This window comes from Lipophrys pholis (genome assembly GCF_963383615.2).
Source record: "Lipophrys pholis genome assembly, chromosome: 10".
Lineage (NCBI taxonomy): Eukaryota > Metazoa > Chordata > Actinopteri > Blenniiformes > Blenniidae > Lipophrys > Lipophrys pholis.
Window position 1 is genome coordinate 3,748,108 of NC_137640.1, and position 18,007 is coordinate 3,766,114.

An 18,007-nucleotide genomic window follows, 5' to 3' on the forward strand; every position below is an offset into this window, starting at 1 on the left:
AACAAAGCAACAGACACCGGAGGACACACATAACTTAAACTGAAAGGAAAAATACAGCTTGTCTGTGTTTTCATCGTAGCCGGTACAAAAAGCTTACGCCTTCTAATCTACCGACAGGATAGAAAAACATGTTTGAATCCTAAATTTACGGTGACAAAAAAGCAAAACCCTGCCCCATTGTGAAAAGGTGTACATATGTGTAGAACAACAAATTCTGCATAAATCAATAAATATGGAGTCGAGCAGCTTGTTAACATGCACATTAATGGTAGGATGGGGAGTTATCGTATGTACACAGACTCGCCGCTCTGCCATATTAGATACCCTTCAGTTTACTAGTCCCACTCAAAGGGGCTCACCTCTAAGAAGGCCTTGGCATGCTTTCAGGTTTGTAAACCACTTCTGGATGCATTTCATTCTGAAGGACAGGAAGTTAATCTTTTTATTGAGTCCAGAGCATACAGGGTTAAACGTCTGGTCGGCCGGAGCGACGTGACACGGTTCGCTCTGGTAGTGGAAACTGTGTTTGACTGCAGATAGAATAGTATGAACGAGGTGTCAGCATCCGCTTGCCTGGTAAATCCAAAACTTTTGGGATAAACTCTTCAAGGAATGACAGCGGATCACTTACTTGGATCAATTCCTCGAGGTCCGGGATTCTGACGTTATCTCGCCTGAAACGACCCTCAAAGTCACTAATCTTTGATGCCTGCTCCGCTTGTAATTTTTCCACAACGGCGACTCCCCCCTGCTCCGTCGTGGCTGCGTCGGTTTGCTATGATGAGAGGGAGCCGGTGGCTGCAGCAACGTTGTCAATTAGTTTCACCTCGTTTCAACTTTCTCTTCCAGTGCCGTCTCAAGCTCACTTCTCTGAGTGTTTGATGCCTTTACGTCTCACCTTCTGCAACAATGGTGGCAATGCGTCACAGTAAAACCATGAGGTTAAAGTTGAACCGATTTAGCCCCCAAAAAGTAAGACTTTCTCAAGGAAAGTGTCTTTAAGCCACGAGAAGAGTCTTAAATGCTGTGAAACTGATTGTTAATCGTTTTTCCAGTGAGAATCGAGATCTCGCGAGATCGAGTGTACAAACAGGATCTTGCTTCGGGAGACTTCGGGAGTTTCGGTGACGCTAAGATGTCAACAAACCCGGGTATCTTTCTCGAAATATAAATGCTGGAAATACGTGTTTGTCTGAGTGTAAAGACGAATTTCCTTCTGAAAGGTATTGATAACGTGTGAGAGACGGACATCCACACTTAAAACTGGCTCCTAAATCTTTCATTTTTCCAGTGTTGGATTCTGGTAGAGCAACTTTAACGCCGAGCTCAGTTATAGCTCAGCGTGCAGTGGAGTGGTTGGAGTCCTTTGTTGTGTTACAAAACATGTCCTTGATGGTTGAATTAGGGAGTTTGGACATACTAGCTACATAGTAGGGATGCACCACAACCACTTTCTTAAAGGAGGAGTACAAGTACTAACCCTTAGCTGCTTGTTGATACAGAGTACCAATACCAGTACATATTGAATGCCATCATTCAAAATCCACCTCTACACAGCCTCTGTGTCGACACTATGTGCACCTCCTACAGTACACATAGGGTGGTGCGTAGTGTTCATCTACATGCTCCAGCTCGCTGTTCATGAGTGTATCAGTCATATTGGAATCATGTTTAGCATTTAGCATCGGTGGTGTGTGAGCCCCAAAACCCTTTAGCATGTAGCATTTAGCATGGCTCGGAGTAAAATCCTCCTGATTCCCTGAACATTTAAACTAATGATCAACATCAGGCTAAACTCTGCTGGTGCAAATGTCTCTGATGATTAAGTTGCTGGTGTTGTACAAACTACCACTCGGCCCTTCTCTTGATAATTTGGCAGATCATAGTTTACAGTCTGTCTTGCTTACTTATTCTCATTAATATTAAGGAATCTCCAAACCACTGACGTTGCTTGTCCGGTCTACGAGTACTCTTAACGCAGTATCGGACTCGATGCCCGATACTGGTGTTGGTATCGGTATCAGTGCATCCCTACTATATGGTAAATGTAGTAACAGGTTGAAGTGGCGTATCAAGTAAAAAGAGATAAATAAATTGCAGCCGTTCACTGAAATTAACCCGAAAACACACGTTTTTACAGTCATACTGTGGATATTGAGAGAACTGTAGAAGGTCCATTTCTATTGAGATTGCTTAAAATATAAACAGAAAAATATTAAAGTCACTAACACTAATGTATGATGGTTATATGGTTATTTGGACAAAAACGCGCCAAACACTTGTCTGGCACGGCAACTTTCTGTAACTTAAAAAAAAAGAAAAGATCAGATTTAAATGAGGATTTTCTGAATGTTTGGCTTTGAAGTTGACTTATTTTTACTCAACTCACCAACACCATGTCCTGCTCACCGTGATTCTGCATGTATATATGTGTTGCCCGACAGCACAGACCCCCGGAATGAGCGGATCCAGAGACCGTGCCTGAGCTTTCTGCTCGTTTCATGTGGCCCATGGCAAACTTCTGTGCTCTCAGTACGCCTGCTGCCACTCACAAACCCTCCGCCGCTCCAGATGTGGCTTAATTTACTGCGACTTGGCTAATCATCTTGATTAAGGATTAATTACTCTTAATCACTTTTACATAAACTGGTTGGCAGTAGAAGCGCGTCGCTTGGTGAGAAATGCCGCTCGTGTCCGATAGCGGGAATATGGTGCAGACAAGCCAGGTGCTCCCGCGGCTTGGTCTGCCAGCTGAAGAGTGGGAACCTCTAACCCTGCATCTGCTTGTGTTTGTTTACAATCGCCAGGCCTCAGTTTGAGTCTTCTTAAATTGTGGTCATCCTGAGCATATTTGTGGTGAACAGAAAAGACATAGTCAATATTCAGCACAGCAGTCGGCTTTGGTCGGCGGGAGGCTGTGCAGACACACTGCCGTGGCTGTGCGGCCGGGGTGCTACAGGAGATAAGAATGCGAGGGAACATGACCACTGTGAGTTCCATTAACACAGACTGACAAGGGAATCACACGGGCATCAGGGGGTCCCAGGGATGAGTCTGACAGCAAAGCGGCCGCGCCACGCTCGCACCGCCACAACCCTCCAACCTCCCCCGACCCCTCCCCTCCCCCACAAGCTGAGGGTGGCAGCCTGGTCACCTTCCCTCCTTGGCCTGGTTTCACGCTGTGACATGCTCGTCTGCTCTCCTGAAGGAATGGCTTTAATAAGGTGGAGCAGGGCCTACTGTTAATGACATCGCTGGCCCATTCAACACACACACACACACACACACACACACACACACACACACACACACACACACACACACACACACACACACACACACACACACACACACACACACACACACACACACACACACACACACACACACACACACACACACACACAGGCCCTGAGGCCATGGAAAAGACTGGTGTGTGCTGCCGGACCCTCAATGCCCTGTGTGCTGGACATTCGTCTGGATGCTCTTTAACTGCTACCCATCCTGCACAGCGGGCTGAGACCAACCAGAAGGGCTGTGAACCGTGCCATTTACTTCTCCGCTTCATCAAATAGCAGCGAAGACATAATATAGTAATTTTTATTCAAGGAGGAGAGACTTACCAGGTCACTGAGGTGGTGGGCTTAAAGAATGCAGCGACTATTAGGTCTGCTCAATATCAGGAGTGTTTGATGATAGGATGATAGTATGATTGGAGAATCTGATTATAGTTTGCACTTGATATATGTCTGCTTTCTGTTCCATTGAGCTTCATCCATAAACTGAGCAGAGAGTCTGTCACATTGCAAAGCACCAAAATTGTGATATTTCTGTCGCAAATCTTTGCATTTGATATTGAATTCTTGTGAGTTTCCTATTTTACTCAGCAACCTATACCTGCATCTTACATAACAGTTGTAGCACCCCAAACATGTGCACTGGTGGTATGCTTGCCAAGAGTTTACGAGAGGTTAAAGATGTTATGGAACCAAACAAAACCTTGATCACATCACAAATTCCTTTTGGTTGAATCAGCAGTGTGTTTTCTCTAACAGAAAAAGAATGAAATATTTCTGCTTCATGAACGTTCCTTTAAATACAAGAGGAATCAAAACCTGTTTTCGGAGCTTATCATGTCGCAAGGAACTGCAACAAACTCGAGGTCTGAGTCGTCCTCACGAAAGCACCGAAATGTTCACTGTTGAAACTGAGTGTGCTTTCCTCTTGGCTCTCCAGACAATAACAGAAGTGTACGTAAGCCTGAGGCTGGCGGTGCATTAACTTCATCCAGAACACAGCGGGATTAGGTCAAGCATAGCGTTCTTCTAAAGACCAAAGTTTCCTCTAAAAAAAATTGTTTTTTTAAAATGTGTGTGCATGTGTGCGTGTGTGTATGTGTGTGTGTGTGAACTTGTTTTTGGGCCTTCATGGGGACCATCTATGTAATGTGGACCCCACAAGTATTGTCATGAAAGTAGATTTCAAAATGTGGTTTTCTTTTCTGTATTTAGACTGAGGCCAGGGTTCGACCCTCAGCTGTGATGGAGAAATTCGGTTTGTGTCTTTCACAAAGACATTACTCCTTCTCGCTCTCTGGTGGTGGTGGTGGTGGTGGTGGTGGTGGTGGGGGCTGTGCACAGGCGTACTGGATGAGAGTGTAGCAGTGCGCTTTAATGCGAAGGCTGTCAGATCCACTCTCCTTGATTTTCACCTTCCGAAGAGCACAAGGCCTTATCGGTTTAATTGATTCTTTATCTTTTTCGTTAATTTCCTCTTTAGTTCACTAGCCTTCTTTTCCACCTTTTTCAAGTGTCGTTTTACATTGGCCCTCTGAGATACTTCCAGGAAGTGGCTCTATAGATTAGTATATTTCATAAAACGCCAGATTTCTTTTTAACAACACCGTTAAAGAGCTTGGTCCTCGCTTCGTGGTCGCCACCATTCATTAACCTCTTTGATATCATCTGGTAACCTTTTTCCCTTAAAATGAATTACATGACTTTATGCTTTGAAAGTAAGTGCAGTAAAATTATGCATACACACACACACAGATCCCAAAGCACTTTTCCCTGCATATCATAAGAGTGAATTAGAGTTTTATATTGCTGGCAAGATTTTAAAGTCTTGAACCCCCACCCCCCCATCCCAAAAAAAAAAAAAAAAAAGGCAAATAGAGGGGACTTAAGGAGAGGCAGATTTAACAGTTTGATGCCTGTCGTCTTCCTCCTGGTGTATGTTGGTTCTCTTTCCATTCCAGTACACTTGCGACTGTATAATGAATTATGCCGATGTTGAATTAGCATGTAGCTGTCGCTTCAGCTCTGGCGCCTGCCTCGTGACAGGACCACCGTAGCACAGACTGGTGCGGAGCGAGAGGCTTCCGCTGTGATTTATTAACTGCTGAAGCCACAATGAAGTGCGCCCACTGAAGCACCAATGCAAACAAATAGGGCCAGGGCCATCACTGTAAATTCAAGCGGACAGGTCGACCGCAGCCTGACCAGAAAAGGGTTAATTATGCAAAAGCGCGTGGCTCCTACCAGACAGGATGGTTTTTAAAGGGGGGGGGGGGGGGGGGGGGGGGGGGGGACTCTTTGAGGCCTGAGTACACCACATGCTGTTTATCATTAGAAATTGTAGCACTATGCTTTGGAGCATACTCTGCTTCCTTTTTATGGCTTCAATCAGCAATAATTTAAATCCCTTTTAGTTTTTTTTTAATCTGAAAGAAGCCAGGTCAGTCATGTCACTGCAGAAAACATAAGCCACTGAAAGAGTATTAAAGCTATGAGCTATGAGCATGATGCATTTAAATACATTTGTGGAACACTGTTGATACCTCACTATAAAGTATCTATGGGGTGTTAATAAGCAATGTTTCTTTATGCAATATCTTAATAAAGTTTGAGTTGGTATTTTGAACAAATATCAAGCTAAAGTAATAAAATCACTTCCTATCTGAGCACTGATAAGTCCCACTGACGATGCTTTGCATGATTGCTGCAGATAGTAAACTACCACTGGTCAGTAGTATGCAGCACTCCAGGCCAACACGGCTATTGCAGAACTTAAAGTCACTTGGCTTAATTAGTAGGGGTTTTTTTAAGGAGGCAATTGCTGTAAGGTAGCAAAGGTGATTTAAGGCTGCAAGCAGTTTTAACCATGTCCTTCTCTTCTCTTCTTTTAAAACCTGAATATTTCATGCTTTTGTTTCTCAGATTTCTTTTACTTTCTCTTTTATCATTAAAGCTTGATAGTGGGATTGCGATAACAACGAGTTGGGACTCACAGAAAAGCGACGCAGAAATTCCAACATTCACATCAGTTCAATTGACGACGTTCCGTTCAGCATATTCCACCTGCAATTTGCATAGAAAACACTGAGCTCAGATGCCACTGTATATCAAAGTGGATTAGCAAAGCATGTTTCCTTCAGCAGAGCAGGAGTAAGTGTGTCTACTCAGTGTTAAGCGTAGGGAGCGTTTTATACACCGCTGGACCACAATATAAAGTCGAGTCTAGTCATACAACAAGATTCTTAACATTCTGGTCAAAATTGTCCAAAAATGAAAGAATTCAATATTATTAGCCAAATGCTGAGGAGAAGAACATCATGACTGGCTGGAGATCACACTGCAGATTTATTAGAGCAATGGAGCTATCGCAAATAACTGAATGAATTAATAATGTCGTGACTGGTAGATATACAGCAGAGTCACAAGTAGAAAATCAAGATAGAAATGACCAAAAACAAGTTGCTCAGCTTCTGTAACGCCGCCTTCAGACACACGTGATGGACAACACCATCGGAATTATTGCAAATCATGGTATACTGCATATTTGCCTTATATCATGCATTAACATAGGTTTCTATGGATAACGCAGTATACGGAATCATACACAGAAAAATATGGAAGGTGGGAAAAATGAAGTGGAACAAGTAGCCGAGTGCACTGATGAAAACGTCACTGGTTCTGAAATCCTCCTCGTCAAAGAGCTCTCAGAAATGTCAAAGCAGGCGGCTGCTGATCTGCCCGGGCATGCGCTGCTGTCACCTGACCGGCATCGAGTGTCACTTGTGGCCGACTCTCCCCGACGCTGCAGCCGGTGACGCAACGCCACGGATCACATTGCAGCATCTGGGTGCAGAGCGGAGGGGGCCTCCAAAGGTCTCCACCACTTCCAATCCAAGTGTCCAATCTCTGTCAGAGGCCTTTATGTTTCATCGTCCATCTCACTGTGACAGAACAGCCCAATGTCATTAATTAAACATCAGGGCCCCCCGACACCACCACCCCAATCACACCGATCGCCATGACAGGCTGCCATGCCAACGGTCCCTGTCGACTCGCCTTCGAAATCTAGAAGGGGATTACATATGGTAATGGTTTTTGACAGCCTGCCATTTGCCTCTGTTAATCTGATAGGATAAGGTATCTGGACTGCAGAGCACGGTGGGCCGCAAGTCTTTTTGAGTCTGAAATTTTGATACCAGGAAGAAGAAGAAGAAAAAAAAAGACAAAGAATAATTTTTGAAGATGTGAGCAGTGTCCTGGAAGAAATCTTAATCCCCCTGACAAGCTCTTGATACAATTTCCAAATATTGTCACAGACCCAAAGTGTATTTTTAGACCTGGATCATGCTTGTGCTTCCTGTCAATGTTAATATTTTCCCACATTTATGAAGTGCTATCATGTACGGTGAGATGCTGTGCCAATCTCTGATGGACCTGTGTCCTCACTTCAGTGATGGCATATCTCTTTTTTTTTTTTTTTTTTTAAAGGAAAAGAATGCTTGTTACAGTGCTCAGGGATCTAACTCGCTTTAGTTTTGCCACAGTCAATTCCTGTTGTGGCGGTGAGTTCATTCTCTGGTCTTTCGTCAATTCAAGGTTTTTTTTTGAATCTCACTTTTTTATGAAGTCACTGTCGCATTCAGGCCGACTACAGATTCTATCTCACCTACAAGGTCCGACTAATCTTTTTTTTTTATTTTGACATTTTCAATATGACATCAAAATCCATTCTATAGGTATGGGGCAGTGGGAACCCACCGGAGCATCCAGTTTGTCCTCAGTCCAGCACTGTAGTGGTTTTTTTGTGCACTTACCACCTCTCCTATTAGACACTAAAGTGACTGACTACACCATCTTGTGGTGAACAGTTGTTGTACAACACTGAGGCTAATTGATTGGTAACATCAGACAATTTGCGTGTGTGTGTGTGTGTGTGTGTGTGTGTTAGGCATATCGTCAAAGGTGTCGTTTGTGGTACTAATAGATAATTTAAAACAAAACAATCTTAATTTGGGATCTAGACTGACTAGTTTTCACGCTGTAACGTACTTAGTTACTTATAAAAATGGTGTCACCTGCAAGGAAATTCACACTGAATTACAATCAGGAAGCTCTTACGGCACACCGTTGCCACTTCCTATATTAAATGCCTTCCTGTGGAAAGCCATTTTATGAGCTTAAAACTTTACAAGTCATCATTCCGAATGCAGCCAACACAGTCAGAGCTTGCTCCTCAATGAAGCATCTCTGCTGTAAATACTTTAATTAATGCTGTACTTTAGTACCCATAGCCATCTTCATACGAGGCTGAGCCCCAATATTCTCAAATGACTATATAAAACAGGAACGCAGAACATTACACTCAAAATGAGAAACAAAGGGTGGAACGGGCCTCCCCCTTACATTCCCAAATACCAGTGTAAATCATCTCCAAGCATGATATTCCCAACCCCCCTTCATTTGTTGCAGAAATGAAATATGCATTCCCAGGAAAACGACCAGACAGTTAAAGCATCCACCTCTTCGAAAGCAAATTGTCCCGGACTTTTATTAAATATTGATTTGATTTGCAAAAGGCCAGATGTTGAAAGGTGAAACAAATGTCATCTTTATCCTCCTCGAGTTTGACTTTTCTTGTCTTTCTTGGCCTGCGACATTTTTGTCCGTGAATTGCACCGCAGATATTTTCCCCTGCTTACACTCCCGTCTTCTGTATATTTAGAAACCAAAGGCACAGCGAAATGCATGTTTTTTTCGTCTTCTTCTTCTTCTTTTTAATAACATATAAAAAGAAGCTATAAACCCCCAATGTACGCGTCCTTGTGAAAATTGCTTGTCAACACTAAGGAGTGAAGGGAGGGGGTTGTCGTTTGACAACAAGCCATCTCTGAAATGCCTCCAAGTGGGAAAAGGCGTCCATTAGAGCCATACAGAAAAATGTGTGTTCACGGAGGGGGGAGTGCGGCCAAATCTCTCTCTCTCTCTCTCTCTCTATCTCTCTCTCCTTCTCTCTCTCTATTTCTCTCTCTCGGCTCCACACACACAAACACACTCACGCGCGATTGTTTATCCCTGGGAGAACGTTCAGTGTTTTGTCTGCGGGTGGCTAAGTAAGTTCACCAGTGCTATTGGACAGGGAGTGCCCAGCAGACCCAAGGCTCGACAAACATTAGGACGAATCAATTAGGCTGCCATTAGCCAATAAAGTGGCCCTCACTGAGTCGTGTAATTATGACCCACAGCAAAGCCTATTTTATGGCGGCACATTATCCCTCATTTCTTTTCTTTATTAATTTTATTTGTTTGAGATAATCCCTCCATGGTTTTAATTATGGGCTTTCAGTTCAGTGCGGTGTAAATAAATCATCATTCGGAGCCGTTGCGTCATGTTTTCTAAGACATGCGCCATGCTAGAAAGATTGTCTGGATGAGCTGATTACATGATTTTTTTTTTCTTTTTTAAAGCGGGGATCCACTCTGGGAATGGAGGGTTTTTCCGAACAGATTGAGTGGTAAGAGGTGCCGGGATGGAGCTGATGTTACAGGCGGCTACTTAGCTTGTTCCCAGCTCGGAGGACGCTGTGTAAGTGTGACAATGTGCTGTCAATGAGGGATGACAGTACACAGCCAACATGGCGTAATGCATTGTTCCCTTCCTGGGTCCCTCTTGACAGATGCTCTCCAAGACAGCTGGATCAGCAGCGAGAGCTGAGCCGGGATCCCGCCGCACGAGGAGGGGACTCAGCGCACTGCTTATTAACGAAAAAGGGGCGAAACACATGTCAACAACCCTCGTCTGGGGACGGTGGCGTGGAGTTTGCGCTAATTATCAATTATTTTGGGATAACTGTCGTCGTGGTTTGCTTTCCATCCATCCTTGACCTTTTGTTAGCTTGAGTTAAAAAACAAAAAGTCAGCCTGTTGTGTATGTGTGGGTTTTTTTTTTTTTTTTTTTCTTCCTGTTTCCCTTCCAAGAGATCTCCTAAGAAATGACCTTCTTTGCAACAGGCGCTCTTCTAGCACTGATGCTGAAGGAGCTTCAAGCCAAGTGAAATAAACACTTCACGAGCGCAAACACTGGAACTTGGCAGGGGTGGATTGCATGGGGTTTTTTTCTCTGTCGACTCTGGGAATTTTTATGTTCCCTTTTTCACTTGACAGTCTAGACATTTTATGAGTCCAGAGGAAGACATCTGGCCCCAGATCATTTTTCTTGAAGCATCAGAGAAGAATTTCTCTTCATATACGTGCATTGTCCAGATTTTCCCTTTTTAAATTCAAGCTTTCTATCCCAATAATAACTACTGTATTTAAAACCTTTTTTTCCTTCAAAGATACTGCCACTACATATATATATTTATCCTCAGTCCAGTTTGTCGTCCAGGCTGTTTGGTGTTTGTTGAGTTGCCAATTGCCTCAGCCATTGTTTCCACTTTGACTGATCCATCCAGTTGTATACGTGAAATGAAGGAATCAGGAGATCCTTCCTCTCTCTTTTTTCTTAGAATAAACACAGGAGTCACTCACTGTACCGTCCTGTGGTTCAAAAAATGTCAACGTAAGATGGAGACCCTGTTTACGTAACAACGCATTCAAGTGAAAATGCTAAATTTTTGTAACATTTCCGGTGTCGGAGCCACTGAAAATACAACTTTTTGAAAACACTCGATGCCAAAAACTCTTCTGCCATGGACATAGTAATTAGGTTTTGCTCAGTAGATGGACAATACCAACAATGTTTTCCTCCAGAGTGTCATGACTCCCACTCTATATCCTCCTGGGACATGGTAGTTTTATTTTGACAGTCACCGTAATAACAATCCAACTTGGTCGTCCACTAGGATGTCCGTGTTCTCGCCATTGTTATTGTTTATAGCGTGTTGTTCTCTGCTGCACGTGTGTGTGGTTTTATTACTAAAACAAACAACAGCACCCACTAGTGGCCCAACATGCTTACTACCTTGTTTTCAGTATTTAATCCATTTCTGTGTACGTGGACATCGTTTGCATTTCCAGTGCAATTATACTAAGATTGAAGTTGCTAAATATGTGTTGTTACATCATAATTTTCACTATTTCAAGCTTTTATTCAGTTGCTTGCTTATTTTATTGTGTTGAAGAGTTTGCCACCTAAAAGAGAATAATTGTATTATTCCATACAAATATGTGATTGTTGCTTTCTTTATGGCATTTGTTCACTTCTGACCTGGTAACTGTATTTTATGACCACAATGACATCCACCTAAAGTCTTTCCAGCATATAGTTTTGTGACAGTAGCACAAAACTGAACTGAGCAAGTAATTAGACAAGTAATAAGACAACAAACGGTTAATGTGTAACAGCTGTAGGTGTTTTGTGCCTTGTGGGAAAACTACAAAAACTACAAGCTTGTTTTTGGTGTGCAGCCTCTAATTAGAAGTTTGGAAAGAAAAAACAATACAAATTTAATAACTGATTAAATGTAATTCCACAACTGTTTCATTGTTTCAACAATGTTAGAGGAAAAAAATTAAACTCTCGCTTTATAATTGATTATTTTCTGATTTGTTACTCTTCTGTTCTAGTAGGCTGAAAAACCTATTGGAGGTTTACAGTTTATTTGACATTTTAACATCTAAAAAGAATCGTTAACATTATTTTCACTTCTTTCTGGCATTTTGAAGGGCAAACAACTACAAATGATCTCACTCTTCTGCCTTATAATTTCCATAGATTCTATATTTTCCAGTGTGGGATGAGGCATGGCCAGATGACTAACCTTTTTCTCTTTTTATGGAAAAACCAGGCAGACTTTTTTTTTTTTTTAATGTAGTGCCAAACATGTCTGGAGGGTATCTCAAACCATAAATCTTGTGAACGAGTCTTTTTAAAAAAATTTTATTCAATGTAACTTGTTATTGAGATCTTTGTCACACTCGTCAGTCTTCTTTCTTTAAGTACGCTCCGCTCTGACTTATTTTCCCAAGTGGAAATTACTTCCAGAAAGTGCAGCTCATTTTCTTCCATGGGATATTGTGATGTGCTCTGGTTTTAACACCCACTTTAGTCTGGTATTTATGAGGTGGTAACTGTAGGAGGGGAGGAAGCAGAAGAAGAAAGACCCTCTCTGTGCTGCGAGCGTTCGGGAGGCGAGCGAGCGGCTAACTGAGGCGGACAGGCTGGTTTAGAGTTTCTGGTGTGCGACCGGGTTTGTGACATGGCCGTCGAGGTGAGCCGGGTGTGAAGCCGTGCGAGGTTTCCCCGAGACCCTCTATACGTTAGTGGCGTGGAGGAAGGGGTCCGGCTAATGAGACGGGATGTTTGTACAGTCCTGCCATCCCCGGAGACCCCCTTCGCCCCCCGCCCCTCCTCCAACATTCAATCTACCTCCCGCTGAGCGTCGTGGCCTGAACCCCTGACCTTGTCCACTCGCCAACAGTTGCTGTATTTGCATTTCCAGTCCACTTAAAGGCAAAAGCAGGAGGTGGGGGTGACTGTAGGAGTACAGCAGGCCTCATTCTCATCCCCGCTGACCCCCACTGCCCCTGAATCAGGGCCCGACCAACCCGGACCGCAGTCTGGGGTTAATGCACCAAGCGCTCTTATTGTCTCTGAATTAATGAGGTCCTCTCTGCCTGTCTCCTCTCATTGGGAGACAAACGATGAGCTGTGCCTTCTTCAAGTGGGCGTTGACACCCACCGGGGTGTCGAGTCACAGAGCTCGTGTCAATGCACCCCCCCACCTCCACCACCACCACCCGCTACCCCCAAGACCACCACCTTTCCCAGTAACCACAGCACCAGCTGGCCGTTGATACGCTTTCGATGTCCACTCTGGGATCAATTTGGATTCTATCGTGGCGCTTCACTCCACAACCGGGAGTGTGCAGCTTTTTATATTGAAATGGATGGTTCTCAGATGAAGGAGGGAGATCGAGCAGTGTTTTTTTTCACCTCAGAAAAGATGATGGGACACAGAGGTCCTACAGAATGTCAAGGGGGACCTCTAGTGGACGTCAGATGTACCCGCCTAATACGATCTGGTTATTGTAGGGAACAACACATATTTGTGCCATCACATCATATTAATTTGAAGCACACGGCAATGTTTTGGGCAGCCGTCCAACCCAATCCTGCATGAAAAACGTCCACTTCTTCTCAACTGAACACCTATAATCATGATAAATATAGTATGTAAGTATGTAAGTCTTTGCCTGCTGGCAATTCATCTGCTCAAAAAACACTTGAAGGAGTAAAAGTTTAAATAGTAACTGTAAAGCTGAAATAATCAGTTCATAGAAAAGATCAAATATTTAATAATCGGTTCATCGTTTGGGATTTTTCTGTGGAAATATAGGACAAAATTTCATCGTTACAGCCTTATTATTAAGCTATTTCTTTTTTCTTAAATTGGTTTTGTTATTTTCACGTTTCAAAATTGTGAAGACAGAATAACTTGTGGAATAAATCATAAAAAGCTCTCTTAAATGTGATGCAATGACAGCCCAAATCGCTGCTTTTTTCCCCCCATACTTTAATTTAAAAGGTTTTGTTTGTGTTTGATCATTTTTACCTTATTTTGTGTCTTACCTGTATTGTGAATGGAATGAATGGGTGTGACACGTAACATAATTCGTCCGTGTGTCTGTTAGGACATTTTGTGCAATAAATACATGAAAGAAAGTGTAAATAGACACAATCCGTCAAAAAAGAAAATATTTACAATTAATAAACCTTAGAAAACCATAAAAATCTGTAAAAGACGTTAATTAAATTATTAATAATGACAGTAAAAACAGAAATGACACCTGAAAAGATAAATTGATGTAAAGATGTGGACGTTTTTTCATTTTCAGTCTTTGTGGAGATCTTCACAATGACATGTACATTTGATTTGGGTGTGTTGGAGCGGGAATACTTTAAGAACATCACTGGAATATTTAAATATGTTAAAGGGAATATTAGCTTGACTCATCGCAGAGGCAGCAGCAGACACCAGAATTAAATCCTTTCATTTACGGCCCGGATGGAACATCTTTGGTTTGAGCCGTGATACTTTAGCAATCAGCCTTCTCCTTCACCTAATTTGTCTGCACACTTCCTCCATCCTTTGCGTGCCTGCATGCATGCGTGTCTTCCTCCTCCTCCTCCTCGACCCCCACAACTACCCAGCTGACAGCTTGTTACGACAACACGCCGCCGCAGGTGTGACCTTTTGTGACTGACCTTCGTGCCCTTCTCCTGTCATCACAGTGCTGAGCATCCGTGGCGCCCAGGAGGAGGAGCCCCCGGACCCCCAGCTCATGCGGCTAGACAACATGCTGCTGGCGGAGGGCGTGTCCGGACCGGAGAAAGGCGGCGGGTCGGCGGCAGCGGCCGCAGCAGCCGCCGCCTCGGGAGCAGCGGGGGCCGACAACTCGGCCGAGCACTCCGACTACAGAGCCAAGCTGTCCCAGATCAGACAGATCTACCACACCGAGCTGGAGAAGTACGAACAGGTGAGGACTGCAAAGCCCTCGGTATGGACTCCTCTCACCATCAGGACCACCTCAGACACGTCCGACATTCACACTTCTATTCCAGATTACTGAGAATATCACATATAGCACCTCTTCAAAACAATCACATCGTGCTGAATAAAAAAACAAAAGTTTCCACAGTTATGAACGAAAGGGAGCAATCTGTCCGTTCATATGAACCAATATTCAAATGGAGGAAAATTAAAGAAAAAGCTGGATTTGGGGGAATAAACTTTAAATACAATGTTTTTGGACCAACGAGATCCATGTGAAAGTGTTGAAAAGCTGGATATTATGACCCCTGTAAGGCGCTGGTGTTGTACGGATTATCTTTGGGCTCCTCTTGATATTTTGGCAAATCATAGTTTGTAGTCATTGTCAGTCATTTTAAAAAATCTCCAAATCACAGATATCGCTCGTGCTCTCTTGCATACCTGAAGTTGACGTATGACGTCACGTAGTACTTGTAGGGTTTTATCAGGGATGTTTTTCCAAATATGAGTACTGGTATCCGTATGGGTGCATCCCTAATTGAAATCTTCACTTGCAGTTCTATTAGCTGATTTCTTATATATGTTGACCTTCAATGTGTGCTATCCAAACACTGGTTTGAAAATCAGTTGGTAATAGTGGCGGTGTGGGTGGGTGTGATGGAGGAGGGGAGCAGCTTCCTCTCGTTCCCTTGATAAGCGATGCGTTCGCAACAGTAGCAGCGACAATCGCATCGCCTTTCAGATGAATGAGAGCGAGACAGATGAACACGCAGATAGGCAGACACAGACAAAAGCCTGACACGGCTAAATCCAGAGAGAGATCGACAGGAGGAGCAGGAATAAGAAAGGGGAGACAGTAAGAGACACGGAAGTCAGGAGTGTAATATAGAAGCAGATTCATGCCTGGTGTCACACGGGGTGGGGGTGAATGAAACGTCATCGGGTGCTCGTTTCTCAGGGTCGACTTCACTGTGAAAAAGTGCATATATAAGAGGGTGGCTCAGCTGTCATTGATTCCTTTCAACATACTGCCACCACCATTTCAGTTAAATATAAAACACATCAGCGCTCTTATATACCCGCTCAGGCCCCATGACAAAAGCTCAGCCCACAGCTACATTAACCAAGGTGTCAGGCTTTTTGATTTGTTTCATGAGTGAATTGGAAATCCTCGCGCTCTGTAGTTAAGGTTTGACACCACGCAGTGACAAATCGAGAACTCTTCTGGAGTTTTGTTCAACTTTAAGTATTTAACACTCAAGTGATGCCAGGTTTATGCTTTGGGTGGCAGTAGTGAGTTAATATTTTATTCAGAATGACTGAAGTGACTGTTTAGTTCCTGGAGCTTCATGTTGTTATTAGGTTAAGTTCATTCTTTGTAAAAGTTCAAAGAAAAAACTAAACGAACAAACAATTCAATACAATGTTGAACAAAATTAATGAACAAGAGCAGAAGGAAGATTAACTTAGTTGTTTTAACTTATTGCTGCTTTTTCTCTTTTGTTGCTTCAGAGAGGCAAGAAGCAAGAGTGAATCCACGTGTATGAAAAAAGCTGTCAACCCATGTTTAGCTGTTTTTAGCTTTCTATTTATATTTTGAGGGTTTTGTTTCATTTAAAACAGTATTTACAAATGTCTTTTAGAACATGTCCTTTATGGCATTGTGTGACAATGATGAGTTCCCTATAGCCACCAGTTGATAGTATTAATTGTTCCAGCTACCACGAGTGGCACACAGTGCTTGTGTATTAATTTTGATGTTACTTTAAAAATGTCATATAAATTATATGAAGTTGTTCGCTGTGGCCACATGTAGTGTCCAGGCTGACCTCACCACAGTTCTTTGGTATGTGTTTGCCAGTAGCCTTTTGCAAATAACTTCAATATTTTGTAACTATTCCAAAATCAGGCTCCGTACCAACAGCTTCTTCTTTCCATGTTAGGATAGAGGACAGAGTGGATGATAGCTGAAGTACCCGTCAAGCATATTTACTCAAATTCTGTTAGCATTAGCCAAAACTAGAAATTGAAACAGCGCCAGAACAGCAATACACACAAGAACACCATGAGGTGTCCCTAATGCTAACCCTAACCTAAAAATGAAATAAGGCAAAGCACAACACTTAAATTTGAAGAACAACAGTGTCCCACAAAGAATGTATTCTAGACACTTCGATGTCAAAATCAGATAGAAGGAAAGGTCAAAGTTTGGACTAAAAAAATTACTCTGCATCTAATCATGTTGGAGAGATTCAGAATCGGCAGAGCAGATGGGGGACAAGATGGTGCTGCTCCAGAACAGGGCAAGCAGACACCAAAGTCCCTCTGGGGTCTGAGCTTAGTACCAAAGGCAAAGAAACCCTTCAGGTGACTGAGCACAAGGCTGAAGGCAACAAAGCTCCTCAGGGGGACAATCGCGAGACCAAAGGCAGTGAAGCACCTCCAGAGGCCAAGCAAGGGGCCAAACGCAACAAAGTTCCTCCGGGTGCTAAGCAAGGCGCCAAAGATGGCACAGAAAGGGAGGGGGCAGGGGGGCAGGCCATTCTGGACCCCATCAAAAAATTGGAGAAATTGATTGAAGGCCTCCCTGGACCTCCTCAACGATGGGGAGAGGAACTTTGAGAGGTGGGCTCTTCAGCACCCTCTCAGAATCTGACAGAGGAACTGAGGACCCCCTCAGAGGCAAGCACAGGAACTGACAAGTTCAGGTCCTCTGTGACTTACCCCCTCAGATATGGGTACAGGAAGAGAAGGAGGCAAGTCCTCCAGGACCCCCTGTGAGAGGGTCTCCCTCAGGGTTGGGTACAGAATCAGATTGAAGCGAGTCTCCCTGGACAGCCTCAGAGACCAGCAGAGAAACTGATAGAGGTGAGCCCATCAGGCACTTAGAGACCTGCACTGGAACAGATGGGGGGCAGGTCTTCCTCGAAGCCATCAAAGAGTGGTAGAGAAGGTGTTCCCCACTGGAGCCCCTCCAAGTTCAGGAGAGAAAGTGTCTGAGGGGAATTCTCCAGTATATCATTTTCGGGCTGAGGAACTAGGTCCCATTACAGGCTCAGCAGTGGTGTTGATGCACCCAGAGATTATATGCAGGGCAGTGACAATGGCTCTGCTGGGTACCAGCACTGGTTCTGTGGTGCCAGACACTGAAGAGAAAAATGTGGGGTGGTGTCATGTCAACAGTTGTGCTGATTGTGTGCTAGTGCAGCCTCCCTGAGC

At 43.6% G+C, this 18,007-nt stretch overlaps 1 protein-coding gene across 3 annotated transcripts in view; it reads left to right on the top strand.

The window, feature by feature from the left end:
- The window catches only part of LOC308115195 (pre-B-cell leukemia transcription factor 1), a 77,916-nt gene that overhangs the window by 43,371 nt on the left and 16,538 nt on the right, over positions 1–18,007 (top strand). For all 3 annotated transcript variants that reach the window (XM_080472595.1, XM_080472594.1, XM_080472593.1), the window contains exon 3: positions 14,530–14,774. In XM_080472595.1, coding sequence (XP_080328721.1) covers positions 14,530–14,774 — 245 coding nt within the window. The remainder of the gene's footprint in view (positions 1–14,529; positions 14,775–18,007) is intronic.